Below are 26,384 nucleotides of genomic sequence, written 5' to 3' on the forward strand. Positions count from 1 at the left end.
CTAGGCAAGAGATGAGATGTACTGACATCTGATCTCCATTGTGTTCTGTATTTGAGAGCTGACATTCATAGGTGTGGAAGTCAGCAATGAGCTGACTTGCAAAATGGACCTCGCCTGCATTTTTTTCCTAAACCACCAATTAATGGTCTTTCTCTTGAATAACTAAAGTTTTAAAATAATTATATTAAAGATGGGAAATTCATTGTCATAAATTTTGGAAGTTTTTAAATATGATTCCTATAGAGAATGCTAGATCTGGAAAAAAATCACTTCGAAAGTAATGAGGGTAACAATTGAAATTTATTTTAATCACCACATCTTGGGCCTAAGGGCCTGTACTATACTGTGGTGATTTCTGTTCTGAGCACATTCCATCTGAACTTACTACTTGACTGAGAGTTCTTTAATTATTTTACCTGGTGATTTGCACACACCACATTTCTGACCTATACCAAATTCAGATGAGAATCCGCAATATAGTAATCATAGAGAATGCCTGGAAGACTGATCAGAGGTCTGTGAAGAACCTTGTCTGTGTAGTATATTCTCTGCATGATATCCACCATCACTTTTAACTGGGTATATTACTGGGCCTAGCGGAACATTTTCAATGAATTAAAATTGGAAGTTAGAGGAGGGGAAAAATTGAAAAAGATTAACACTGATTTTGGAATATACATAGTGACTGGTTGCATATTGTGGTTTTTGCATATTGGATTAATTTCTACAACCCCATTTCCTTTCAACCATGAAAAGGTGTGCACCAATAGCTTCTGCTTGCCCAGGTATACTGCACTGCAATCCTTTAACTCTGGCTCTCTCACCCAGAAGCTGGTCTCTTGGAACAGAAATATGTTCTTCTGTGGAGTTAGCCACATTCCTGGAATTTTAATGTTCCCCACCTACACTATCTAAGTTTCTGCTTATTCTTGCCTTTCCATGCAATTATATTTAGTAGTCTTGACTACTGTAATAATGCCTTCACAGGTCGGTACAAAATCCCTCAGACAGCTGAAGTTATTCAGAATGCTCCTGCTAGGGTCCTCACCAAGACCAAGAAAGTAGAACATATCACTCCAATTCTGAGATCATTTCACTGGCTTACTGTTCATTAGAGGATCAACTTTAGAATATCGCTACTGGTTTACAAAGCACTGAATGGCCTAACCAAAATACATCTTCGATCCCTTGCTGCATTATGAATGGGAACGGGTCTGCTTATCGTTCCCCAGGGTCAAGACTAAACATGGTGAATCAGCTTTTAGTTACTCTGCTCCACATATCAGGAATAACCTTCCAGAGGATCTGAAGTCTGCCCCAAATTTAAGCTCTTTTAAATCTAGGTGTAAAACTTTTTGCTGTAGTTTTTAATTAGAATCTCCTGCTCTGTAACTTCTATTTGGAAAAAAATGGAAAAACTACAGCACAATTCAGGCCCTTTGACCCACAATCCTGTGCCGAACATATACTTACTTTAGAAGTTACCTATAATCCTCTATTTTTCTAAGCTCTATATATCTTATCTATTTTTGTGTAATTTTATTATCTTATATATTGTCTGAAATTTGATGTTTGATTTTTACATCTTGTTCTATGTAAAGCACTTTGAACTGCCTTGTGTTTGAAAAGTGCTGAACAAATAAACTTGCTTGCTGGTTTGCTTTCATTGAACGCTGGGAACAATTAAATCAGTCTCTTGCTGCCTTCTCTTATAGCTGCTGATCTGCATTTTTCATTGATTCCATGTCTTTCTGTTCCACAGTTTCCTTCACCTCAGAATCAGTACGTTTGGCCACTGAATCCATGCTAGCTCTTTGTTAAGCCAGTCAGTCACATTCCCTCACTCTTGCCCTATAACACTGCAAATTACCTTCTCCCATTCTTAACTGGTTCCTTTTAAGAAGCCTTAGTTCCCTGCTTCTATCACCCTAATTGGCAGCAAGTGGTGCCAGGCAAACAAATCCTTCCTCAGAGTCAAGAAAACAAAAACTTCAGGAGAGCTCACACCACTCACACCCCTCTTTACATTGGCAGCACAGCAGTGGAAACTGTCACACCTCACACAACCTCTCATGGTCCCCAGACACCATCAGGAAAGATCACCAATGCCTCTACTTTCTGAAGAGGCTGAAGAGAGCAGGACTGTGCACATCTATACTGATGTTTTTCTACAATGCACTGTAGAGAGTTTCCTAGCATCTTGTATCACCGCATGGTAGAAAACGGCACTGCAGCAGACTGGAGTGCTCTCCAAATGCCCACACAGAAAGCTGCAGGTAAATGGCCAGCAATATCACAAAGGATTCCACCCACCCTGCTCATGGACTGTTTGACCCACTCCCATTAGGGAGGAGATTTCGTAGCATCCCATGAGAGTCAAAAACAGTTACTTTCTCCAAGCAGGAAGGCTGATCAACATTTTCTCACACTAACCCACCCCTCCATACCCAAAACTATGACATTATCATTTCCCAACACCTTATGTACAGACATTGTACCTGGCATCACTTTATGCACATACAATCAATCTACATATTTAAGCAGAGCTCACAAAATATGTAAGGAATTCAGCAAGGCAGACAGCATCTCTTGAAATGAATAAACAGTCAACATTTTGGGCCAAGACCCTTCATCAGGACTGGAATTGGAGAGGAGTGGAAAATGAGGACTAGCTAGAAGGTGATAGGTGAAGCCAGGTGGGTTGGGAAAGGTAAAGGGCGGGAGAAGAATGAATCTGATAGGAGAGAACAGCGGACCATGGGAAAAAGGAAAGAAGGAAGGGCACCAGGGAAGGTTGAGAGGCAGGTCAGGAGAAGAGGTGAGAGGCCAGAGTGGAGAATAGAAGAAGTGGGAAGGACGAAGAAAAAAATACTGAAAGGAGAAATCAACATTCCTACCATCAGGTTTGGCGCTACCTAGACAGAATATAAAGTTGTTCCTTCTCCACCCTGAGAGTGACCTTATCACAGCAGAGGGGGAGGCCATAGACCAACCTGTCAGAATGAGAATGAGGATAAAAATTAAAATGGTTGGCCAATGAGAAATTCTGCTTTTGGCGGATGGAGCGTAGGTGCTCGACAAAGCTATATTGTTGAGTCCAGACAATTTATGTCTGGTCTCAACAAGGTAGAGGAGGCCGCGTCAGGATCACCGGCTACAATAAATAGCCCCAACAGGTTTGTGGGTGAAGTGTTGTTTGGGACCCTGGTATGGAGGTAAGGGAGGAGATTAATGGGCAGGTGCAGCATCTCTGTCACTTGCAGGGGTATGTGCCTGGAGGGAGATTAGTGGGGAGGGATGAATTGACAAGGGAGTTATGGAGGGAACGATCCCTGTGGAAAGTGGAGATGGGGTGGTGGTGGTTAAGAGAAGATAGTGTTTGGCAATAGGATCTTTTTGAAGATGGCAGAAGCTGCGAGGAATGATGCGCTGGATACAGAAGCTCCTGCTGGTGGGAGGTGAAGCCAAGAGTAACTTCATCCTTGTAATTCAGGCGAGGAGATGGGGTGAGCACAGTTTTATGGGAAATGGAGGAGATGTGAGTGAGGGCAACATCAATGTTGGAGGAAAGGAAACCCCATTATTCAAAGAAGGAGGACTTCTTTGTATAACTTATAATTTATTTACCTGTATATAAGCCATCTTATGTATTTATATTTATTACACTTTATTATTAACTGTTCTTTACCTTTTCGTGTTTTCTTTTGCACTGCATCAGATCCAGAGTAGCAACTATTTTGTTCTCCTTCACACTTTATGTACTGGAAATAACATGAAACTATTTTGAATCTTTCCTGACAAAGGGTCTCGGCCTGAAACGTTGACAACGCTTCTCCCTATAGATGTTGCCTGGCCTGCTGTGTTCCACCAGCATTTTGTGTGTGTTGCTTGAATCTTTCCTGAGCTATTTAGCAAAATGTTATTGAGAGCAATTTTGCTCTATTTATCTTTAATAAACCTCTTCTTATCTGGTCTACCTCTATCAAATCCCTTAACAAATTTGTTGCCCCTCCCAAAAGAAACTTTTTTTACTCCAGTAATCTTGTCACTGAAATCCCTTAATACTGTAATATTCCTTGCAAGTCTTTTGCTGCATTTTCTCTAAAGTGCGATGACCATAAGTGCGTACAATAGTCCAGTACCTCTGTTTATGAAGTCCAAAATCCCATGTGCTTATGAACTACTTTCTCCATATGTCTTGCCTTTATTCTACTTATCTTCGCTTTCCAGAACTGCCTTTCTGCTCTGTATTTCATCTCATTTCAAGTTCAAGTTTGTTTAATTGTCATTCAAACACACACAAATACCCATGAATACAGCCAAGTGAAACAGTGTTGTCCAGGGCAAAGTTGTAAAACACAGTACCAACAGCACAAAGCACATATAGCGCATAAAATAGCAAGCTCCTATAAAATATCAGTAAACTAGAGTCGCATAAAAAATATAGTCCTGGACCCTGAGTTCATGAATGTTGCGGCAGTCTACAGTCGAACACAATATGGCTTGTCTTCTGCCGAGCAAACACTGGGGAAGGCACCACTTGGATGCCAAGCCACGCTGCCCCTGACACTCCGATGGAGTGCACCAACTCCAATGCCTCCCCCTTAGCAGACACAAACAGGTGACGTTGCGGCTTGAAGCCTCATCCTCACTGTGACGAAGGCCGTGCTGCTCCACCGTCTCACTGTTCGCCAATAAACCGATGAACTGGACTTGAAGCATTTCACACCACCAACGTCCAACAGGGTCTTGCGATCACATGGAAAGTGACTAGGGCAACCACTACTGTTAGAATGTACACTGCCTTGGTGCAATAGCTCCCCTGACACCTCTCTGATGCAGGTAGCAGGACGATCCACACTAAGTCCCGTTCCTTCAGTTTCTCCCCCAGTAAACAACTTGCTGATGGGGTAGACCTGCAGTACTTCAACTTCTTAATGTCCAACAGGATTTTGCAATAGGAAACAAAATGTTTAAAATAGACACCTTTGGTTGGCCCCGGCCCTCTGTAGAAGCCGCTGCAACCATCCAACCAGGAAATTTCTCTCTACCATTACCTCCCTCTCAATCCCCTTTTCTTCTCCACTGGCAATTTTGTTAGAACTATAAAGTTCAATGTTTTGAATATTGTAATGTGATATTTTCTCACACCAAAAAAATCTCCAACAGTCTTTGCTACTTACGGAATCATAATTACATGCCTGTTAAAGCATTTTTAGTCGATGTTTTTTTTTGCATTGCTTAGGTTTTCTTAGATCATTTATCTAAGTTCTGGCCTTCTATCAGCCCATGAAGTTTTATTTTCCAGTACGTGATCATATTACTTTGAAGACAAGTGATTTATGCTTTCAAAGAACAAACATTGGTAGATTTAATTTATACTTTATTATAGAACATCCAGCTCTGGTTGCTACAACATTAAGTCATAGGTTTCAAATGCTGATTTTTTTTCTCTCCAAGGTCATTTCTTCATAAATACATCGTAGTTGGGCATGAGTGTTTTAATTTCTTTCTGTTTCCCTGGAATGACAAAGTGCACAGAATTATGTATTTCAGTTTTGTTCTCCTTACTAAAAGCAAAAGTGATTTTTGTGTCTGTTGTAAAATCGGCTGGTATTTTGAATAATTCTTCCTGTATTAATGCTGTAACATAAATATTTTGGAAAAATCTCATTGTTCTTTTAAACACAAATGGGTGGTCAGCTACCTCTACCAGCGTTAACTTGTTTCCTGAAAATGAATCCAGAAGCTCTCAAAGTAAACAGAGGATGAGACGATGCTTCTCAATGGGTGGTACCAATAACAGATTAAAGTGTGAAGATACATTAGCAGGTTCCAAAGCCATTTGCAATCTGACTAGCGTGCTGGTAATGAAAATTTAGAATTTAATGTCTGGATCTCAGAAACAGGTTTATTATCACTGGCATGTCATGGAATTTGTTGTTTCGTGGCATCGGTACACATATATTGTTGTCTGTAAGTACTGCTACATGCACACACACACAATATACATACTCACACATGTATACGTTACATATACTCATATATATGGCTTTTATATAAGGCTTTTGCACAGTACTGTATTTGTCAACATGGAGCGGAGAGCAAGTTTCTTAATCTAATAGCAGCAAAGGATGTTGGGAATGGTGGTTCTGCAGCTTCTGACCCCAGGCAGACAATCTCTGAAGAATATTGATAATGGCTGGGATCACCCACCATATAAAGACAATACCCAGAAGAAGGCAAAGACAAACCACTTCTGTGGAAAATTTGCCAAGATCAGTCATGAGCAAAGACCAGGATTGACCACGTCATATGACAGGGCACATAATGATGAATTTAATGGGAAGGGAGTGAGGAATTGATAAATGGGGTCACCATTTATCCTTATTCTATTTACACATGCTGTCCCCCTCTTAATACTTAACTTGCTGACAAACCACAGTTGTTTGGTAAGAATGTGTCAGTGTTGCTGTTGATGCTGCAAATGAATGTAGTCCCTTTAAGAAGGTCATTTAATGACAATGGTGTGGAGACTAACACCCAAGGTGAGGGAAGGATTACAGATCAATGTAGGAGACAAGTTAGTTTGCACATGTCAGGTGACCTAGTTCTAACATTTGCATTTTCTTCTAAAAGACTCTGGTGTTCTGACTCAAAGAAAATGAGAAAAGGATAAATGTCAGTAACTGTGTAGGATAGATATATCGGTTGAGACCCTGCTTCAGGACTTGTCTCTGCTCAATACATCAACTGTTTACTCTTTTCCATAGATGCTGCTCGACCTGCTGAGTTCCTCCAGCATTTTGTGTGTGTTGCTCCAGCTATACACAGTATATATTCACCTGAGACTTTACACAGTAGTGTAATAACTTGAAATAGTTGCTTGAGAGTGATGTGGTTCAAGATTCAAGATTATTTAATGTCATTTCCAGTGAAGTGGAAAGGGGAACAAAATAATTATTACTCCAGATCTGATGCAAAATGTAAAAAGCACACTAAGTTAAAGAACATAATTATAAAAATACAGAATAAATATGTGCATAAGATAGCTTATATACTTAGATTAATTATATGTACTTAAACTGACGCTAGGCACAGGAGTGTTGTAGAAAGGTAACTTTGATTGGTAATGATAAATTAGTGCTGATGGGGGTTGTTGTGGGGTGGGTTAGTGAGTGGAGGTGTTGATCAGCCTTACTACTTGGGGAAAGTAGCTGTTTTTGAGCCTGGTTGTCCTGGTGTGGATGCTATGCGGCCTCCTTCCTGATGGGAGTGGGGAAAACAGTCCATGAGCAGGGTGAGTAGGTGGGATCCTTCATGGTATTGGTGGCATTTTTCCAGCACCTTTCTGTATAAATGTCCTTGATAGCAGGTAGACCAATGTCAGTGGTGCATTGTCCAGGTTTGACAACCCATTGTAGAGCCTTCCAGTTATTATACAAGAGGCAAGCAGCATTTTTGTCAAGCACTCAACTGTCTGTGTTCATAAGCTTTCATGTCAATGGAGCAATCACAGTAGATTCTGCTTCTGTTTAAAATCTTTATATTCATATTGTTAACTGATGTATTTTGCATCGATAAATTATTAAATGAATTTTTGTTCAGATACAGTGCACATTAATTTTCTTGCTGTTTAAAGTTTGGGTCTCTGTTTATAAAAGTTGGTTAAACATTGGAACTCGATTCTTTGTTGAACCTCTGAGCAAACAATTCACATGAGCTTCCAAGAAAGGAGTGAGCAGCATAGTTGTGTCAAATTGAGAACAGCGAAAATACATCATCGCATGTTTAACACTTTGCTTTAGAAAAGCTAAGAAAATGCATATGATTTTCTGGTCACTGAAGTTCTTCTTCTGAAATTTATGCCAAAATATACCTATGACAAATTTAACATGGGAACCTATACAACATAAAAAGGTGAATTGGTGGATCAGCATTTAGATAGTGCAAAAATATTGACATATTGTAGCTCAAGTTAGAGTAAATGTAAAGGCCAAATAATCATAGATACTACAGTGTCTGAAACACACACACACAATGCTGGAGGAACACAGCAGGTCATGCAGCAGCAATGGGAAAAGCAGAGGGAAACAGTGAGAGATGGTTTCACTGAACTCCCGTCAAAGAGATGATTTAAACTTCTTCACTGTATGCTTCCCTTGAAGAGACTTTGCTATGAAGTACTCGGTCATAAACATGAGAAAGTCTGCAGATGCTGGAAATCCAAAGCAACACACACAAAATGCTGGAGGAACTCAGCAGGTCAGGCAGCAACTACAGTGTCTATAACGTATTTACCTGGAGTAAATATCTATTTACATTATACATGAAGGTGGGTGGCATGGGAACATAGTGGTTAGTGCAACACTTTACAGTGCCAATGGCCCTGGTTCAATACCTGTTGCTGTCTTTAAGGTATTTGTTCATTTTCTCTGTGACTGTGTTTATTTCTTCCGTGTGCTCTGCTTTGGTCACTTGGATATTATTGTGCCTCTTACTGCGCTGTATCTATAAATAAATAAATTAAATTAAATTAACATAATTATTGAAATAACACTCAACATAATTTCTGGTGGAATGAAGTTAGGTCCAAGACAGAAGGCTTGATTTCCTGATTGTGTTGCTGACACGTATAGAACAGACCGATATTGAGGAAGGTTCCCTGACAATTACGTGGTACTTAAATTGTCAGAGCATGTTTAGCGAAGATGAGCAAATCTGCTCTAAGGATTGAACGAGGCTGGAATAAATAGAGCACTTGGTTAAGTGAGGGGGATTAACTGAGCAAATTGGGCAAACACTTCTCTCACTGAACAGTAGGTTTTATTGAGGATTTAGCAACCCTTGAAAATATTGATTACTTATCCTCTAAGAAGAAAAATGACAGAGCATGTGCTAATGTTTATGTAACCTGTATGCTGGGCCATGAACCATAATGTCTTAACTGTTCAATATTCATATTAATGCTTTCCTATGGATGTTTTAAGACCTGACTTTAAATGCAAAACAAAACAAGGTGTCTGTTCTATTTGAAAGAGATGTCATCTTGCTTTGTGAAATTTAATAGAATTTCTAATCTTAGAATGTTGCAATACAACCCTAACATTTTGTTGATTTCAGATAAACCTGTTTTTGTTGTATTGAACATTAACTTCAAATAATTATTAATGTTGCATTGTATTGCCATTTATTAAAACGCTCTTGATACCATTATTGAAGTATTGTGAGCAGTTTTGGGCCCTTTAATAGAAACACTTTCTTGCCACTAGGTGAAACATACCGGAATTGATTGTGATTTGGTGCCAAGCATTAAAAACACAGAACAATGCCATAACAGACAACACAACAGCAATCAACAATTTACAAGATAACAGTGCAAACAGCCATGAGCAATCAACAATTAGCAGACTGATCACATGTGCAAACGTAAATAATCAAACTTTAAAAAATGTGAACATATGAACAGACTCAAAAATTATCAACAGAACAAGGAGAGCAGGAAAGACCATTTACCAGATGTTGTGCACGGACAGTTAGGATAAGGATGTGCTAGCATTGAAGAGGAGATTCATGAGAATGATTCCAGGAATGAAAGGGTTAATGTTTGAGGAGTGTTTGATGGCTCTGAGCCTGTACTCCCTGGAACTTAGAAGACTGAGGGGGGAATCTCATTGATATATCAAATATTGAAAGGCCTAGATAGTGTGGGGTTTCTTATAGTGGGGGCATCTAGGACCAGAGGGCACTGCCTCAGAATACAAAGACATTGCTTTAGATTAGAGATGAATAGGAATTTCTTTAGCCAGAGAGTGGTGAATCTGTGGAATTCATTGCAACAGATGCCTGTGGAGGCCAAGTCATTGGGTATATTTAAAGCAGAGGTTGATAGGTTCTTAATAAGTAGGGGTGTCAAAGGTTACAGGGAAAAAGTGGGAGAATGAGGTTGAGAGATAATAAATCAGACGTGATGGAATGGCAGAACAGCCTAGATGTGCTGAATGGCCTAATTTTGCTCCTATGCTTTATGCTTTTATAGTCTTATTATTTTCCCCTCGATTCTTCGGCATCTGGCAGCACCACAGTACTGAAACTTAAAATTAAAAACTTAATGGGCTTTTTTGCTCATCTCTACTAAATCCATTTGCCCACGTTATGTCTATATCTATCTATGCTTTGTCTCTTCAAGTTCCTATTTAAATCTGACTCCAGCATCACCTCTTACTACATGTTCCAGATACTAAATGCTTTTCATGTAAAATATATATTTTCCCCTCAGATCCCCTTTAAAATGCCTTCCTCCTGCTTTAAACCTCAGCCCACTTGTTTTTGATACCCACACCTGGGAAAAAGAGTCTGTCTATATATCTTATCTCTGCCACTCATAATTTTATAAACTTCTGTCAGGTTAACCTCTCAGCCTCCTTCTCTCTAGAGAAAACAAGACCAGCCTGTCCACTCTCTCCCCATAACTAAGGTCCTGCAATTCAGCCACCATCTTACTGATTCACAATATATTCTCAAAGTTTGAAGTAAATTTATTATCAAAGTGCATATATGTCGACATATACAATCTTGATATTTGTTTTCTTGTGGGCATACACAGTAAATCCAAAAAACACAATGAGAGACTGCACCTGACAGAAAGGGCAAACAACCAGTGTGCAAAAAACAACAAACTGTGCCTACAAAAGAGAAAGCAAAAATAAACAAACAACAAATATTGAGAACATGAGATGGAGTCCTTGGAATTCAGTCCATAGGTTGTGGGAGCAGTTCATTGATGAGGCAAGTGAAGTTATCCCCTTTAGTTCAAGAGCTTGATGATGGAGGGACAATAACTTCCTGAACCTGGTGATGTGGGGCCTGAGGCTTCCTCCTTCCTGATGGCAGCAGCAAGAAAAGTGTAAGGCCTGGATGGTAAGGGTCCTTGATAATGGATGCTGCTTTTCTGTGAAAGTGCTCCATGTAGGTGTGCTCAGTGGTGAGTAGGGCACCACCTGTGATGGACTGGGCCATATCCACTGCTTTCTGTAGGATTTTCCATTCAAGGGTATTAGTACAACCAAATCCTTCCTACAGTGTAATGACAAGAACCACACACAACATTCCAAGTGTAGCTCACAGGGTTTTGTCAATCTGTAATGTAACAACCCAAGTTTTATATTCTTTGCACTGATCTATGGAGCTCGTCAGCCTGGGAAGGCAGTCCATCTAAGAGAGAGAAAACTCTGATTTCAAACCTCCGCTGCCTTGCAGCCATACCCACTCATGGGAAAGGCTTTGGGAGTAAACCCTGAGGACAAATCCAGAGCTGGAGTCCCTAAGGCAGTCGGACGTTGCCTTCAACCTCATTCTGGCAACTCCTGCGATGATACTGGTGCCAAACTGTATCAGTCCTTGCCCTTCCCTTGGACAACATCGGTGGCCTGGAGAGGGAGACTTGCTGCATTGGCAACAACCGGTCTTCCATACAACCTTGCCCAGGCCTGTGTCCTGGAGAGACTTTCCCGGCGCAGATCCATGGTCTCGCAAGACTAACGGATGCCATACATGAAGGCAAGCATGGCATATTTCTTCATCAGCATCCTGTTCACCTGTGCTATAAACTTCTAGCTCTGAGGATTATCCACTGTAAATTTTCTACCCATCCTAGTATAAATACCTCTGGAATTACTCTGTCATTTATCTTTGACTCCCTTTTCTCACTTCTGTAAATCATCTCAGTGAGAGTCTAGCACCACAGGGCACAGGCTCAGAATAGAAAGAAATCCCTTTAGAACAGAAATGAGGAGGAACTTCTTTAGCCAGAAGATAGCGAATCTGAGGAATTCATTGCCACAGACAATTTGGAGGCCAAGTCATAGGTATATTTAAAGCGAAGGTTGATAGGTTCTGAATTAGTAAAGGTGTCTCAGATTTGTCATTAAAACAGAACTACTGATAAACAGCAAGTTCGGAACACAGATTAATGACCTTGCCACAGAATTGGGCAGAAAATATAAAAATAAATTTCAAGTTTCACAGTTGTACTTACTTAATAGATGAACCTATAATTCTACTACACTCTAGTGAATAAAGTCCAAATCTATTCAACCTTTCCCTGAAAGTCAGGTCCTCAAGTCCTAATGACATCCTTGTGAATTCTATTTGTTTATAAGTTATTTGTGTCTGGAGCCACATTTACACCAGTCTTGGTGCATGGCAGATTTCCTTCCCTATAAGCCATTGGTGAACAGATGAATTAATTGATATTGCTACCAAAGTGAGTAAATGGCTAAATAGTCAAAGTGAAAAAGGATATATGGTGATCAAGTGAAATTAATATTAACTGAATTAACTATCCTACTCTGAACTGGTGATCAATCTAGGAAAAGGTTCAATAAGATGTGACTTTGATATTCAATTTCTCTTTTTGCTAAAGCTCTCTGACGAATGATATGCTCTTAATAGCAATTTAAAGATTTTGGGGTCAGCTCTCCTCTGAGTTGTTGCTTCTGGGGCAGGTGCACATGTTGGAAAAAGGTTTCTGTTTCCAGCAAATTTCAGCTGCAGTGTGCACATCACCAAATATCAAACTGGCCATGAATCAGCGGGTAGCTTTTGTTTATACATTAAATATGGGCACCACTTTTGATTCAAACAGCAGAGAATAAGTTTATCCCAAAAGTAAGCATTTATATGTTATTGGGTTCATGTACTATATCTGATGAACGTGATTTTAAAAATACTGAACAAAATTTCTATTTTCTAATTTTATGGCCAGTTTGTTAGGTCCACCTGCTTGCTAATATCTAATCAGCCAATCATGCAGCAGCAACTCATTACATAAAAGCATGCAGACATGGTCAAGAGGTTCAGTCGTTCAAATCAAACATCAAAATGGGGAAGAAATGTGGTCTAAGAGACTTTGACCATGGAATGATTTTTGGTACCAGATGGGGTGGTTTAAGAATTTCAGATACTGCTGATCTCTTGGGCTTTTTAAGCTCAACAGTCTCTAGAGTTTACAGAGGATGGTTGCGATAAACAGAATATATTTAGTGAGCGACAGTTCTGTGGTTGATAACGCCTTCTTTATGGAGGATGTCAGAGGAGAATGACCAAAGTGGTTCAAGCTAACAGGAAGGCGACAGTAACTTAAGTAACTAACTATGTGTTACAATAGTGATGTGCAGAAGAGCATCTCTGAATGCACAATATTCGAACCTTGAAGTGGATGGGCTACAGTATCAGAAAACATGCACTCAGTAGCCACTCTGTTAGGTACAGGACATACCCAATAAAGTGCTCACTCAGTTTCTTTACAAGCTTATAAATATGTCCTTTGGTGTCCTTGAGGCCAAAATTACCTGCCTACTCTTTCCAGCGCTTGTGAAGGGCAGCAAGTGAACAGCATTAGCAGAAACACTTGATGATGATTAGTGTACCTTGAGTGTATGGCCAGCAGAATAGATTGTTGAGTCTGGTACAGCATTAAAGGCTTGAAGTGTAGCAATACACTGTGATGCACTCTTTGAACAAATGTCATGACATGCCAGTTAAGTATAAGCGGAAGTTGCAGAATTTTGGCAATAACCTATTAGTACACCAAGATCCTGTTGCTGTCTGTGTGGAGTTTGTACATTCTCCCTGTTACCGTGTGGGTTTCCCTCAGTTTTCATGTACAGCCCAAAAGCGTACTGGTTGGTAGGTTAATTGGTCATTGTAAATTGTTCTGTGATTAGGCTAGGGATAAATCCAGGGTTGCTGGGTGGTGCGGTTTGAAGGGCTGGAAGGGCCTATTCTGCACTGTATCTCAATGAATAAATAAATAAATAGATTATCCCATAGATTTTGAGCAGGTTCCATTTGATCAGCAGGAAAAAATATTGTTGACTTGTTAATGGCAACCACTGTTTGTTTCATAACATTTGAATTACTGCTTGAATCAAATATTATTTTCCACTTCTCTCCCTCAACTGGACATGCTTGTATTGAGAATTTAACCACAATCTCTGTAGACAAACTTTGAATCAAAACTCTGCTATCATATTTATGTTGCAGTAAATTTTGCAATTAAGCCTGAACACACAATTATTTACTGTATCAAAGATTAAATGGGTCGACTATAATCTTGGATAATAAACTTAATGAAGCCAAATTTGTGTTCCCCAATTTTTTTAAGTATTGACCTGGATAAATTGCTAAAATCTGTGACAATTAATGAATTTCTGCAAAATAATGCCATTGCACAAAAACACTAATACACATTTCCTCAGAAAATTGTTTCTTTTACAACTTGTAACACAATTTGCTTTAGGTAAACCTTTGTGTTTGCCTCAATACGTAGTTTTTCAGGTTGAAATAGGATATGCAATGAGAAATGCTCTTGGAGCTGATAATGAAATATAATTTTTTTTGGTTTGTTTGTATCTTGGTAATGAATAATATAAGTAAGATGTGGTAATAGGTAACAGAACACCTCAACTACCACTGTTAAATATAAAATTTAAAACATTTAAATTTAAATATAAAATTTATATTTGGAAATATTTGTTTACATTAAATTTGCTGAGTAAAATGGCATTCAGCAAGTTTGATTCTAAGATTCATTCTCCAGTCAGCAAATTAATTTAGCTTGCAGCCACCTTATGCAGCATCTTGAGCGCTCAAGATACAATTAAACTTTTGTTTATACCTGTTTTATTCCTTTACTGATTCCTTTTAAATTTAACTTTTAGCTAGTGGAAACAATCTGAAAAATTAACAAAAATTTTCAATTTGTTCATAGTGTAGACTCTAGTATTATCATTTGCATTTGGTCTTGATAAACAAAGTGTTACTATCTTTTTTTAAAATACCAGTGGCATGTGTCATGAGCTTTGTTTTGTGATAGCAGTACAATGCAATACATACAAAACCTATAAATTATAATAACTTATATCTATAAATTATGTCAAAAAGAGCAAAAATATAATGAGGCAGTGTCCATGGATTGGTTCATTGTCTATCTCAGTTCTTCCCAACTTAGTGTTCACAGACACCTGGTTTGGTGCATGGCATAAAAGAGATTGGGAACCCCTGATCTATACTAATCTGTCCTGTGTAGGGTATATTGGCAAATGTAAGAAAAAAGAAAATAATTCCTCTTGAACATTGTTTTAAAGTGTATTTTTTCTTCTTTATAGTTCAACGATCTCCCCCAATCCCTGCACAGGAACTAACTCAAATTCTGAAAGCTGGGTATTTGGAAAAGCGACGAAAAGGTAATTTGTTTTCTTTCAGTTTATATACCCAATGAGGTCAAAACTGAGTGTGCTAATTACAAGTGTCCATTTCTACAATAGAATTCTTGATGGTCTGCATTATGGAAACAATTCTGCACATATACTTTGATGATGACATACACTCAGAAGTACCGGCTACGACAGCTCAAGTAGCCTGCAGTTGCACATCAGCATGCATTGCAGCTCACCTAGGAATTTGCATGTTTAGGAATTAGCATTTCAGATTAGTGTTTCATTTCCAACTGCTTTCACATGAAGCAGAATGCTATTTCAGCAACATGCTGCATTTCTATGTTCTACTTAATCAACATTACATCTACATAGAACAACGATGCAGGAAAAGTGATGACAGCTCTATCATAGAGTAACATACAAGTGCAGCACAGAATCAGGCCCTTTGGCCCATCTAGTCCATGCCGAATCACTTAAACTGACTATTTCCATTGACTTGTCAGTACCATAGTCCTCCGTATCCCCGCCATCCAGGTACCTATCCAAACTTCTCTCAAATGGTGAAATTGAGCTGTCGTGCACCACTTGCGCTGCCAGCTCATTCCACATGCTCTCGACCCTCAGAGTTAAGAAGCTTAACTCCATTTTCCCATTAAACCTTTGCTGTTTCACCCTCAACCTATGGCTTGTAGTTTTAATCCCATGCAACCTCTAGAAAAAGCCCGCTTGCATTTACCCTGTCTGTACCCCTCATCATTTTGTATACCTCTATCAAATCTCCTCTCAATCTTCTATGTTCCAAAGAATAAAGTCCTAACCTATTCATCCCTTCCTTGAAGGGTAGTGGTGTGGGACCCAAGACTCCTGCACATCTTGTCTGATGGTAATAGTGAGGAAAGAGCATGGCCAGGATGGTGGGGTCCCTTAATGATGGATGCTACTTTCCTGTGGGAGCACTCCTCCTAAATATGCTCAGTTATGGGGAGGGATTTTCCTGTGATGGAATGGGCTGTGTCCACCACTTTCTGTTTTCCCTTTCTGCATCATGCCTAAGGAAGATTAAAGGATAGCTAGATCTTGTAGACCATGTCATGACCCCATAGATTGGAAACTGTCATCAGTTGCCTTCATCAGAACCAAAGCACCTCTGAAATGCAGATCCACATTCAGGAATAAATATGGCAGGGTCAGGGGGTGTGGATCGACTGGTGGCTGCTGAAAGAATGTATGGATGTGCCAGTGGGAGAGGAAAGGATAACACTTCTCACCCTTTGCAACCTCAGCTGATTTGTGAGGTTCTTGTTGAAATTATTCCTGGACATCTGAGCAAAGAATGACAATTATTATGTGACCTTCACAGTTTTGATCTGCCCCAATTGCCTGTACATAATTTTAAAACAAGTTTGCTCAGATTACAAATAAATATTCTTGAATCCTTTGCAATATTAATGGCATCTTTAAGTGCGTGCCTCATGCTACAATTGGTTTTTGTTCATTGCAGATCACAGCTTCTTTGCATCAGAATGGCAGAAACGCTGGTGTGTGCTTAACAACAACATTTTCTATTACTATGGAACAGAAAAAGGTAATATTTTCTCCAGAGCAGAGTAAATGGAAATATTAATATATGGGGTTCATGTGTGTTTTATCGATTGCTGAATAAACAAAACTGTTCTCATCGATCGATAATGGGATTGTTGAATTTGGCATTACTCCTTTAAAATCTGAATTTTATATTCCTTCAACATTCAAGTGTCGTTTAGACACTAGAAAGTCGTACCACATAAGCAGTAAAAGCTAGAGATTTATAGCAGTATTGGTGAAAAGAGAAATAGGGTTAGCATTTCAGTTCGATGACTTTTCATCAGAAGTAGAAAAGTAAGAAAAATGAGTGTGTTTTGAGTGGCAAAGAAGGGAAGTGGGGAGAGGTCAAAGAGAATAATACCCGTAGAAGGGTAAGACCAAGAGTAGCTGGGTGACGACACGACTGTTGGTACTGGCTCAGAGCGGGAAGCAAATGGTTGTTATTCATACCTCTTCAACCTGTTGGAGGTCATCAGTATGTGCCATGTCGAATGACGTAGGTGATCATGGTCTCATAACCATGAAAGTTCTCGGCAAATTTTTCTGCATAAATGGTTTGCTCTTGCCTTTGGGCATTCTTGATCCAAATTAAAACTTTTTTTTTAATCCCTTCCAGATTTTCTCCAATATTCTTTTGTGTGGCTGTTATTTGATTTCACTCTTTATTGTACTTTGCACATTTTATTGTGCTTGTATCTTCAGTTCTTTTCCATATGCTTTTAATATTCATCATCATCATTATGTGCCATGTCATATGACGTGGGCGATCATGGTCATTCCATGTCTATGATTGTTCTTGGCAAAGTTTTCTATAGAAGTGGTTTGACATTGTCATCTTCTAGGCAGTGTCTTTACAAAAAGGGTGATTGCCTGGTGTCAGTGGTCACATAACCAGGACTTGTGATATGCACCAGCTGCTCATGTGGCCATCCACTGCCTGTTCCCTTGTCTTCTTGTGATCCTGATCAGAGGATAGGGGTTGCTCTGCAGATGCTACACTTTGCCCAAGCTGACCTGCAGGCTAGCAGAGGGAAAGAGTGCCTTACAGTTAGTTAGAGATATATCTCCACCCTGCACTCCAAGAGGGTATAAACATAATAAAAGAGTGCTGTAACATAGAATAGTAAATTGAAAAAGATTGGCTGGAAATCTGAAATGAGAGAATGATACTTGGTAAGTCAGGTTAGCAAAAACGGAACTGACCAGTCCTAACACAAACAGGAGAAGCTGGTTATCTGAAATAGTTGAATTCAATACTGAGTACTAGGGGCTACAAATACCAATCTAGAAGATCAAATGCTCTTCCTTGAGTTTTTGTTGGGATTTGTTGCAATGGTGTAGGAAGTCAAAAACACAGAGGTCAGAATAAAATGAGATGGAAATTCAAAGAGGTAAAACAGCCACAAATTCAAAACCATCTTTGAAGATCAAATAGAACATTTTGCAAAACAATCATTATTCTGCATTTGATTTCTCCAGTGCAGACCATAGTGTGTGCACAAATAATTCATGATTTCATAAAGAAAGACAGTTTGGGTCCCTGAATGATGAGCAGGGAAGAAGAAGCAAGGCAAGTTTTTCCTCTCCTGCTGTTGCATGAGTGGATTGTTAAAAAAGAAAACATGGAAGAGCAAACCAAGGAATTGCTGAAGGAGAAGGGTCTGTTCCGAGTACTGACAGGGAAGAGAATATTAAGTCTGGTTGCGGCATTTTGTTGAAGATGGAAGAAATTTTGGAGGAAATCCACTGAATGCAGAGGCAGGAGGGATGTGATTTGAGGACCAGGGGAAATCTTACCCTTACTCTGGGAGGTAAGAGAAAAGGATGAGAGCACGTGCATAGAAAATGGAGGAAATACAGTACTGTCAACTCTGACAGAGGAAAAACCACAACTAAATATAAATATATCTCAGAATCATTAGTGTCAAGAAGGTTTGTCAGCAGAACAAATGCAATGGAGCCAGCAAAGCGAGGAGAGTGGAAAGGAATGCTTACAGGGAGCAAGATCGGAGAAGGTGTATTGAGAGAGCTGTGGGATTTTTTTGGGGCTTTTGCTGGATATTGGTGGAAGTTGGAAAAATCAAGAAAGGGAAGATCGGACATGTACCATGTGAATGTAAGTGGAAATTTGGTAGCAATATGAACTATTTAAGAAGGCTGCATGAGATGCACATAAATACAATTACCAGTGTAACTGAAAAAGAGTTGAGGGAAATGAGGACTGTTCCACGAATTCCACAGTGATAGATCTTGCTTGGATACTTGCAAGTTCGCATACAGAAAAATATTAGATATATATATATATGTAGCTAGGATGCCTTGGACCTTTGCACAACACTGTAGGTGTGTGCATACATCTACTGATGCTTCTGGATACGTCATCAGTGATGTTCCTAGAATCATCCGGTGTTTCGGGTCTTTCAACATCATACATAGTAATTTTATGTATTGTACTGTATTGCTTCCAAAAAGAAAAATTCATGGCATGTATGAGTGATGATAAATCACATTTTGATATGGGTCTTTATTGTGGACTGAGAGTGGGAAGGGGGCAGAGAGGGAGAAATTGTGATTGGGAAAAAGGGAAGGGAAAGGGGAGGGAGCAGGACACAACAGGGAGACATTCTGTATTGATCAGTAAGACAGTTACTTGAAATTAAATCACCTTGCATGGTGCCTCGGAGCACCTGTGCCAACCCCCCAACCACTGGCACTCCTTATCTGCCACCTGTCCAACACCCCCCTTGTGGAGGTCCACCCTCACCATTCCCAACATCTGTTGCTCCTGCCAGATTTACGAACTTGCTCTCCACTCCACGTTGTCAAGTACGGCACTGTGGAAAAGTTTCATCTTTGACTTAGAAAAAGTGATGGGAGATGAGGGAGATGTGTTCCATGTAAGAATAAGTTCAGCTAGGCACATGAGGATGATGATGAGGGACTGGCTGGACCAGTGTTCTGAGAAGTAGTGGAAGGTCCTCAGCCATTCTGTACTCTCTATCTCTTGATATTGGACAGTTTTCTGCTGAGTGTTAGTTGTCCGTCATTTTCAACGATAAAGCCTGTTCGGGAAGAGTTTTATAGTAAAAAAGCCATTGCTGTGGGGTAGTTCCACTGTCTCAGCCTCAAACATCCAGTGGTATGAAAGATCATTGCATCTGGAGACTTCCTGTGCTGCTGTGGATATCCATGATGCCGTCTGTGCCTTGTCAGGCCCCTCACTCTCCACGAAGAATTGCAGCACCACCTTCTTGGCCATTGGGTCTTGTAGTTGATCTCATCCGCCCACCTTGCTGGAGTAGACATATCCCTGTCTCACTGGGTTTGGAGGTTCCTGGCTACCCTCCGGGTGACAGGTGGGGACCAAAGGTGTATGACCTGCCCCTCCCTGGACACCCCACACACTGTTGAGTATAAGGAAGGAAGAGAACAGTGTTTAGCTTCTTTGTACTGAATCATTCATTCACTGGTTCTTCTTCAAAGTTCAATTTATTATCGAGGTACATATACATTACCATATACATCCTGAGATTCAGTTTCTTGTGGGCATACTCAATAATTCCAAGAACCATAATAGAATCAATAAGAGACCGTGCCAACTGGGTGGAGAACCAGTGTGTCAATACAACAAACTGTGCAAATAGAAAAAGAAAGTAAAAAGAAAATAATAAATTATATATATATATCTCTCTCAAGAACATGAGATGAAGAGTCCTTAAAAGTGAGTCCATGGAGTGTGGGAACTGATTCGTGATGGAGCAAATGAATTTGAATGAAATTATCCCCTTTGGTTCAAGAGCCTGATGGTTGAGGGATAATAACTGTTCTTGAGCCTGGTGGTGTGGGTCCTGAGGCTCCTGTATCTTCTTCCTGATGGCAGCAGTGAGGAGAGAGCCTGGCCTGGAATGTGAGGGTCCTTGATAATGGATGCTGCTTTCCTGCAACAACTCTCCAGTTAGATGTGCTCAGTGGTGGGGAGGGCTTTACCCGTGATGGACTGGACTGTATCCACTACTTTTTGTAGGATTTTCCATTCAAGGCTATTGCTATTTTCATACCAGGCTGTGATGCAGCCAACCAATATACTCTCCACTGCACACCCATAGATGTTTGTCAAAGTTTTAGGTGTCATGCCGAACCTTCACAAACTCCTAATGAGTGCATGGCATTGGTAGTTTCTGGTTTTATTTTTAATGTCTACCTCTGACAGATTTACCCATTGTCCTTGATTCCATCATATTCTTTCCACTTAGTCTCCCTTATGAGATCACAAATCACATCCACTGCGTTTCTCCCTTGCCAAATGTTTTATTAAATGGTTTCTACTAATGATGTTGCTGTGGATAAAGTCTCCACATGGATCTCACCAAGGCCACTTCCATCTGTTTTTCAGTGTATGAACTTTAAAAATGATTGTGGATACTTTGTTTATACAGTATATTTCATGTACCAATTTCTCCAGTTAATACCAGTATGTCCTGTATTTATTTACTGCATTTCAACCTCTCAGTTGGTCTTACTATATGGTTGACATTCAGAGAGATGAGCACCATCTGCTGTTGGTGTTGTCTTATTAAGTGACATGTACGAAGATACAGTGAAAAACTTGTATATCTTCATACAGATCTAATCATTACACAGTGCATTGAGGTAGGACTAATAAGGCATACTAATAAAAATAAAGAATAAACTAAAAGTTACAGAGAAGGTGCAGTGCAGATAAATAATTAAGTTACAGTGGGATAGCAGCTGTCCTTGAACCTGGTGGGATGTGCTTTCAGGCTTTTGTATCTTCTGCCTGATGAGAGGGGGGAGAAGAGAGAATGTCCATGGTGGGTGGGGGGTTTCATTATGTTGGCTGCTTTACTGAGGCAGTGAGAAGTGTAGACAGAGTCCATGGAGGGGAGGCTGATTTCTGTGATGGGCTGAGCTATGTCCACAACTCTGCAATACCTGTCCCACCTTCTTTGTGGTGGTGGGGGGAGCTTAAGGTGAAGCATTGATAAGCATTTTCGTGCTTAACTTTTCATTGCGTTAGTTCTTTGTAAAATTCGGTGATGTGTTATATTCATACGGATAAATTAAACATTTTTATGCAATTTATCTGCAGACAAACAGCAAAAGGGTGATTTTGCCATAGATGGATATACAGTCCAGCTGAACCCTACGATGCGGAAAGATGCAAAGAAGGACTGCTGCTTTGAACTTACTGCTCCTGATAAGCGACTATATCAGGTTTGACTCTCATTCATTTTTTTTTGCAACTTAAATCAGAGGATCACTTCCTTCAGTTACCTGATGTACCAGTCAAAAAGGGTGTTTTTAATCTTAGATTGCTGATTTCCCAGATCTTATGAAGTATTGGACTTGAAAGATTTTGACAAGCTGAAGCAGCCCACGGCTAAAGCTAAAACCATTATTGTGGATTTCATAGCACATAGAACATAGACCAATACAGTACAGTATAGGCACTTTGGCCAGAGGATGTTGTGCCAACTTGTATAAACCTTTTCCATATTCAAACTAACCCATCCCTCCTACATAACCCATAACCCTCCATTCCTCGTACATCCATGTGCCTGTCTAAGAGTTTCTTAAATGTCACCATTGTAGCAGCCTATACTACCACCACTGGCAATGAGTCCCTGGTACCTACCTGACTCTGTGTAAAATAAACTACCCCTGACACTCCCCCCAAACTTATCTCTACCCGCCTTCAGTGGATTTACCTGGTATTGTCCTTTGCTGCTCTTGGAAAAAGGTGTTGGCTCTAACTATGCCTCTTATGGTCTTATATACTTCCATCAAATCGCCTCTCATCCTCCTTCACTCAAAGAGAAAAGCCGTAGCTTATTCACTCCATCCCAATAAGACATGTCATCTAATCCAAACAACATCCTGGTCAATCTCCTCGGCACTTTCTCTAAAGCTTCCACATCCTTCCTACAATGAGGCAACCAGAACTGAACTCAATACTCTAGGTGTAATCAAAACTGGGTACTATAGAGCTACAACATTATCTCATGGCTCTTGAACACAGTACTCTAATTAATGAAGGCCAGCACACCACGTACCTCTTAAATACCCTCTTAACATTTGCTGCACCTTTGAGGGATCTATGGATTTAGACCCCATGATACCTCAGTTCCTCCAGACATCTAATAATCCTACCATTAACCTTGTATTCCATCTTCATGTTCGATCTTCCGAAGTGTATCACTTTTGACTTTTCCGGATCGAATTCCATCTGCCACTTTTCCTGCCAATCTCTGCATCCTCTCTATATCCCACTGTAATCTATGACAGCATTCTATACTATCCACAGCACCACTAACCATGGTGTTATCTGCAACTTACTAACCCACCCATTCACTTTCTCGTTCAAATCATTTTCAAAAATCACAAAGAACAAGGGCCCCAGAACAGATCTCTATCAAACACCATTAGTCACTGACTTCCAGGCAGAATACACCCCATCTACAACCATCTTCTGCTTTCTGTAGGCAAGCCAATTCTGAATCTATGCAGTCAAGATTTCCTGGATGCCATGCTCCTGACTTGCTGGATGAGCCTACCATGTGGGACTGTGTCATGCGCCTTGCTAAAATCCAGATACACCACATCCACCGCTCCAACTTCATCACTTTGATTTAATCACCTCCTTGAAAAATGGTGAAGGAGATGGTCAGAGTTGACAGAGGAATTCCTTCTCTTTAATGCAATGGGGAGTAAGGACTAAAGGTGATGAGCATAATGTTAAAGGAAAGAGATCAAGAATGACATGAAGAAACGCTTCCTCTTCATTTTGCTTCCAGCCACCAATTCCATTTTTTTCTCCAACTTGTATTTATCCAGTTCCATGCTGAAGGCCACAACAACTGTGGCAGTGCATTACTGGTTGCAACCAAAGGCCACATTAAAAAGATGGATGGACAACAGCGACATGAGAAAAAAACTTAAAGTGACCTTTTGTTAGAACCTGTGTGCTGTTTTGGTCTTTCATGTAGAATTGGATAAATATATGGTGGGGAAAAAATACTTGCAAGGAACTGGTGGCTGAAACTGGAGTACTGCTCTGGTAAAGAGTCATCATAGTGATGGTGGACCAAATTGCCTCCTCTTGTGCTCTAACCATTCGATGATTTAGTGATGCATTGGCACACACATTAAAAGAAAGCTTATTGCAAGAATGTGCTTTAGCTGTTTTGGATCATCCCTGAGTCAGCAACCTCCTGACCTGAGGCAGGAGTGTTACCACTTGAGTCTCAGATACTTCATGTATTTAAATAGGGAAAAAAAACTCACTGTATTCTAATCAGTTTCATAAATATAAGCAAACATTCAAACAGATGTACGCAAAGTGCACAATTATATTCTCTAGCACAAACTTGTTTGTGATTAGGTTTGGTACTTTAAACAAAAATAGTCGTTTTATGACTTGTAAGCAGGGGTCATTCAGTGCAGGCAAGTTGTTTATTCAGTGCAAGTAATGGTACAGATTGTTAGTGTAATAAATTATTAAGCTTTCTTTTAAAAATAAGTGTGTTTTGTTGTTATGGGCAAGAAAACAAATTGATGAAGGTAAAGTACCCAGTTTTCCAGATTGCCAATAATATTTCTTTTCATCAGAGGTCCATTTGAATTTTATATAGTTAACAGCAAATGTTCAGTATTTAAATTGATTTTTATAGTGATTCTGTGTATTGCAGGCAAGGTCATTGCAGAAGGAAACATTGTTAGCATTTCAGAACAGTTCAAGTTTATTGTCATTCAACTGTGTACATGTATACAGCAAAATGAAATAATGTTCCTCCAGGTGTTCCCAACTACAATTACAACTACAGAGTGTGGTGAATTTGTGGAGTTTGTTACCATAGGCAGCTGTGGAGGAGAGGTTGTTGGGTGTATTTAAGGCAAAGCTTCATAGCTTCTTGATTGGCCATGGCATCAAAGGTTATCGGGAGAAGCCGTGGAGTGAGGCTAAGGAGGGAAATAAAGGATCAGCCATGCTTGAATGGCGGAGCAGACTCAATGGTCCAAGTGGCCTAATTCTGCTCCTATGTCTATGGTATTATGGTCTAGACCAAAGTGCACAGCACAGTACAAATAACTCACAGTCAGTACATAAAGTATTATTACCACAAATAAATTAACAAATAATAAATTACAGTGCCCATAAAAACTATTCAACTCCCTGGGAAGTTATCATGTTTTATTGTTTTACAACATTGAATCACAGCGGATTTAATTTGTTTTTTTATGACACTGATCAACAGAGAAAGACTCTTTTGTGTCAAATTAAGAACAGAGCTCGACGAAGTGATCTAAATTAATTGCAAATATAAAACACAAAATAATTGATTGTATTAGTATTCACTCTCTTTAATATGACACAGCAAATCATCATTGAAAAGCAGAAGTCAGGAGATGGATACAAGAACGTTTCACAACAGAGGTCCATCTGCTGGTGAGTCAGTATCCTGGCAAAAACTCCAGCATGAAGAAACAAGAACTCTCCAAGCAACTCCACAAAAAGGTTATTGAAAAGCAGAAGTAGGCAGATGGATACAAGAAAATTTCCAAGTCATGGAATATCCCTTAGAGTTAGGTAAGTCAGTCAATTGAAAGAATATGGCACAGTTGTAAATCTGCCAATAGCTTGCCATCCTCAAAAACTGAGTGACCACGCAAGGAGGGAACGAGTGAGGGAAGCCAGCAAGAAACCTATGACAACTCTGGAGGAGTTACAAGCTTCAGTGGCTGAGATGGGAGAGATTGTGCATCCAACAACTGTTGCCCAGGTGCCTCACCAGTCGCAGCTTTATGGGAGAGTGGCAAAGAGAAACCCACTGTTGAAAAATCTCACATGTAATCTGACCTAGAGTTTGCCAGAAGACCTGTGGGAGACTCTGAAGTTAGTTGGAAGAAGATCCTGTGGTCTGATGAAATTAAAATTGAGATTTTTGGCCATCAGACTAAATGCTATATTTGGCATACAAATATCATCAAAAACACACCATCCCAACCACGAAGCATGGTGGTGGCTACATCATGCTGTGGGGTGCAATATACAGGGAAATCCTGGAAGAAAACCTGATGCAGTCTGCAAGAGAACTGCAACTTGTGAGAAAATTTGTTTTCCAGTGTTACGTACCCGTGTCACGTGACTTGTCACGTGACTGGTATTGAAGCTATACTGGACTTGAGGTAATGGTTTTGAAAATGTGGAGTGACGTCATTTTCCCGCCAGTAGAGATCATGTGACCGCTTTTTTTTACAGGGAATAAAAGGAGGACCGCTCCCTGTGAGGAGAGGCATTTTGTGGCTGGATTTGCCATGTTGACTTCATGCCACTGCGTGATTTAATGTTATGATGCAGTTTAGTTGAAAGATGAAGTTTTATTTAATGCCTAAAGTTTAAAAGGTCATTGCCAGCAGTTTTTTTATAATACTGCTAGTTGAGAATTAGTGGAGAGTGAAGATCGGAGTTCAGGTGTTAAAAGATCGAGGGAAGTCGATTTTGACAGTGAAACAGGTTCGACCTTGTTTGATCCTCATTCGGAAGGAATTCGTTGACTG

The 26,384-nt window shown here is 39.9% G+C and overlaps 1 protein-coding gene across 1 annotated transcript in view; it reads left to right on the forward strand.

Moving 5' to 3' along the window:
• Positions 1 to 26,384, forward strand: part of skap2 (src kinase associated phosphoprotein 2) — a 244,576-nt gene that overhangs the window by 124,247 nt on the left and 93,945 nt on the right. The window contains exons 5-7 of the mRNA XM_059945083.1: positions 15,171 to 15,248; positions 16,723 to 16,806; positions 21,916 to 22,040. Of these exons, the coding sequence (XP_059801066.1) occupies positions 15,171 to 15,248; positions 16,723 to 16,806; positions 21,916 to 22,040 (287 nt within the window). The remainder of the gene's footprint in view (positions 1 to 15,170; positions 15,249 to 16,722; positions 16,807 to 21,915; positions 22,041 to 26,384) is intronic.

Source organism: Hypanus sabinus, chromosome 20, assembly GCF_030144855.1.
Source record: "Hypanus sabinus isolate sHypSab1 chromosome 20, sHypSab1.hap1, whole genome shotgun sequence".
Taxonomy (NCBI): Eukaryota; Metazoa; Chordata; class Chondrichthyes; order Myliobatiformes; family Dasyatidae; genus Hypanus; species Hypanus sabinus.